This window comes from Betta splendens, chromosome 14 (genome assembly GCF_900634795.4).
Source record: "Betta splendens chromosome 14, fBetSpl5.4, whole genome shotgun sequence".
NCBI classification, from domain to species: Eukaryota; Metazoa; Chordata; class Actinopteri; order Anabantiformes; family Osphronemidae; genus Betta; species Betta splendens.
Genome location: NC_040894.2, coordinates 2,295,540 through 2,299,178, shown reverse-complemented (window position 1 = coordinate 2,299,178; position 3,639 = coordinate 2,295,540). Strand labels below are relative to the sequence as shown.

The 3,639-nt window shown below is 39.0% G+C and overlaps 1 protein-coding gene across 1 annotated transcript; it reads left to right on the top strand.

The window, feature by feature from the left end:
- The first annotated feature begins 627 nt into the window (after positions 1 to 627).
- Positions 628 to 3,486, top strand: LOC114869801 (trigger factor-like). Its single transcript, XM_029174311.3, has 8 exons — positions 628 to 871; positions 983 to 1,071; positions 1,316 to 1,682; positions 1,758 to 1,892; positions 2,064 to 2,100; positions 2,183 to 2,238; positions 2,357 to 2,388; positions 2,490 to 3,486. The coding sequence occupies exons 1-8, from the start codon at positions 787 to 789 to the stop codon at positions 2,877 to 2,879; spliced, it is 1,191 nt and encodes a 396-aa protein (XP_029030144.1). The 5' UTR covers positions 628 to 786; the 3' UTR covers positions 2,880 to 3,486.
- Positions 3,487 to 3,639: the final 153 nt, after the last annotated feature.

Genomic DNA, 3,639 nt, shown 5'->3' with positions numbered 1-3,639 from the left:
CATCACAAGAGCGAAAATAAGCTTACGCGAGTTAGGAACCAAAGCAAACTAGTAAAAAAAAGAGTCCAGTGGTGCAGAGACCGGTGAGCAAAGCAAGCAGCTTTATCAAGAAGAAGCTTTTTGCTTTTGATCATTCATGTTTATTACAGTGTTAAAAACATATAAAAGAAAACAGTAAATATTGTACCAAATGTATTGGTTTTGTTCTTTGAACACAGTGATGTTAATGCATTTCCATTTTGTGATCCAGTAAAACATATATCAGTCTTAAATTAAAAAATAAATAAATAAAGAAGGGTTCAGTGAATGTGCATATAAAACTAGCGGGATTCAGTACCTCCAACAAGGTTAAGAACCACTGGGGGGGTAAAATGCAAAGATTAATTTCCCCAATGTGAGATCAATACAGTTCTATTAAAATTAAACGCTAATTGTAGTGCAAGTGTAGTTGTAATGGTTCATTATGACCACAAGGGAACGGTAAAACACCACAGATTACAATTTGCATTCTAGAACTTGTTACTATTAAAAATACATAATAATAATAATAATAATAATAATAATAATAATAATAATAATAATAATAATAATAATAAAAAAAAACTTAAAATACTAGGAAATCTCTGGTGCTGGTAGTGTGTTTGATCGTCCTCATCACCTGCAGGTGTGCTCGGGTCGTTGCTAGGACGCACGAAGGACAGAGGGAAGACTTTAACAACGACCCGCTGCGTTATACACACTCTGCACAAGAGCACTAGTTCAGTAGGTAATTGTTAGTTGTCGGTAATGGGGCGCCACAAGGGGCGAGTTTACCGTGGAGGTGGTTTGAGCAAACGAGACACACCTGCGAGAGTGACGGAAACGCGACAGAGTGAGAAACGAACGCACCAACACACACTGGCAGATGAACGCGGTGTTTACAGTCACACCTTCAGTTAAACCTTCATATCTAATCTTAGTGATGATCCTGCGTCACTTTCAGGGATCAGGAGGCTTCAGCTCAGAAACGTTTATAAAGCGCTTCCAGAGGAGAGGATCGTTTCTCCAGCCGAACCCGGGAGTCCAGTGACGGTGAGCGGCTCCAGAGATTTAAATTCATCATTTGGTAGAAAGTTAATCATCCTGATTGTTTTAAGGCAACAAAAGCTCAAGAAAATGTAGATTAATTAGCTGCTGTCTAAGATGACATGTTTTTACTGTATGTTGGAATATTATAATATTAAGGTTTTGGTTGATTGATTTAAATCCAGCTCCCTTTACTCCTCACAGCACTAATTTACAATTGCTGTTTTACTTTGTTTTCTCCTTTTAACAGATTAACGTTCAGCCTGTCAACAGTAAAACTGTGTTATCCGTGAGAGACGAGTTCCGGCCAGACGTCTTTGCTTCCATCACAGCTAAGAAGAAGCCTGCACGTCCTCCGGTTCTTCAGATTTCAGAACCAGGACCTTTTCAAACTCACAATGAAATAGCTCCTATTGTAAAGGAACAGGAGGGACAGAACTCGACAGCAACTCCAGAAACTAAAATGACTTTTAGTGTGGAGGCCGACACAACTTTTAACTCGGATGATGACGATGACGATGACGATGATGATGATGATGATGATGATGATAACGAAGACTGTTACTCCTCATCTAACACATTATCCTCACCTGAGATTTTCAGAGGAGAGGGTGATGGTGTGTGTCTCTACAACCAAACTGCACATTTTTTCTGTGCTAATATTTGATGTGACATTTCTTTGCCCTCTTCAGCTGAACCAGAGACTTCCTGCGTTAAGGCTCGGCATATGAGTTTGCATCCCATCATAACAAACTCCACGTTACTGGATATGAGCTGTGCCCAGAGCATCTACATGCACCAGCCCCCAGACCTGTCTGCCATCAACAGTAAGTGGGGCAAATGACGGCATCACGTCACATTTCTCAGCCTCAGATATCAAATGAAATAAGTTGTTGTTTACATTTTAGATACAGTCTATTTTAACCTAATATGATTTTTTTTAAATAATTCTAACTGACAAACTAGTGTATATTATACGTTTGAACCTCTTTCGACAGACGCTTCCTCTGTTCTTGCGGAAATGTGTGAGATAAGGTGAGTTTCAAATGCGTTTTCCTGATGTTTCCAGATTTCTAGACCACAACTTTGTCAATAACCCAGTGGTATGTTTTTTCAGCAACAGTAGAAGGCCTGAAGGTGATAGTCAGACAAATCAAATCTCCTTTAAATCAGGTGAAGGTCTCAGAAATGCAAATTACTAAATATTCACCAAAAAAAATCATATTTCTGTATAAAACTGTAATTGTTTAAAATTAATGTCAGCATGAATTTTGTGTTTTCTTCTTTGCAGATAGTGACATCAATTTCAAAACCTCAGCTAAAGTAAGAGTCACGTGTCTAAAATATAAATATATCGTACACGTTGTTTGAATCAGAAGACAGTTTATGGCTGTGGTTAAATAATATTTTGTCCATTACTGTAGCGCACCATGAAAAAGCCCTTATTGTGCAAGAAGGTGGTTTTCAAAAGCCCCATCATGACTGAGCATCTGTATCTGGAGGTAAAACACAGCCCAGCCAGTAGCGCTCGGTACAGCACCGACCCGGTCCAGACACTCAGCCCAGCTCAGGTGGAGCCTGCGGAAAAGGCTTCCAGACCAGGGAAGATGAGCTCTGAAGAGGACGCGTTACTGTCGGATGTGAAGCTGAAAAGGTCTGTAGGTGGTGCAGAGAAAGCCAAGTTCTTTGACTTCGTCAGTGATGCAGACGAGGACCTGTTCTTTCAAATGGCAAGAGAAAGGTCTGTTAAACTCAAAAGTGCTCCTTTATTCCCTCTCTCAGCGGCCAAACACGCTGCTCCTTCTGTCCTGTGAGATTTGGAGCCAGAATAGCATGTATAAAGATGTTAGTTCAGTTCTAAAGTAATCTGTGTCTTAATCTATAAACCCTGTGAACCTAATCAAAGCTTTCAATCGCTCCTGCTACTGTGCTTTTCTTTCTACACCACAGTTAAGATGATTTGTTATTTTGAATACAACTATTTATGTAAATTAACATTCTCTGTATAAATTAATCAGAAGTGCATGATACAAAAGTGCCACCAGATGTCATACCTGCACCATAACCTATTCTTAAAGACATTATTTGTCTCTGTGGACGTGGTTTCCATCTTTATATGTAAACTGAAGACTTTGTTTTGTTTTTGTTGGCCTGATTTATATTTACTAGAGCTTTAATTTAAATGTTACATATAAATTAAGAGTTGTTTAAATGAGTTTATATATCTTGTCCTGTAAACTGCTAAAATAAATTTCTTGTTTGCAATTCAAAAATTAATTGTAAAAAATGTCTAAAGCAATTATTGAAATGTGGATTAGGTTTTCATTATTGAAGATAACCACGTCTCATGTTGTTAAATGGGCTTTAAGTGTCTAAAAGTTTCACTTGTGTGATTTCTCTCACAGCATTTCATGCTGCCATGATCCCCGACAAAACATCAACACTGCGATTCTAGTGACCACGTGGTACTTCGCCCAAAAATACCAGCCAATCAGGTAATTTGTAGTAGCAGCGGCAGCGAGCGGCCAGCCAATCAGCGGCCAGTAGTGGGTTACCAAGCAGCTCCTGTGACTA

Bases quoted from the DNA above. Each gene is read 5' to 3' on its own strand.
- LOC114869801 (XM_029174311.3), top strand. From the start codon at position 787: ATGGGGCGCCACAAGGGGCGAGTTTACCGTGGAGGTGGTTTGAGCAAA. The intron at 1,683-1,757 runs GTGTGTGTCTCT...TGCCCTCTTCAG, and splicing joins TTTCAGAGGAGAGGGTGATG to CTGAACCAGAGACTTCCTGC. The intron at 1,893-2,063 runs GTAAGTGGGGCA...CTCTTTCGACAG, and splicing joins AGACCTGTCTGCCATCAACA to ACGCTTCCTCTGTTCTTGCG.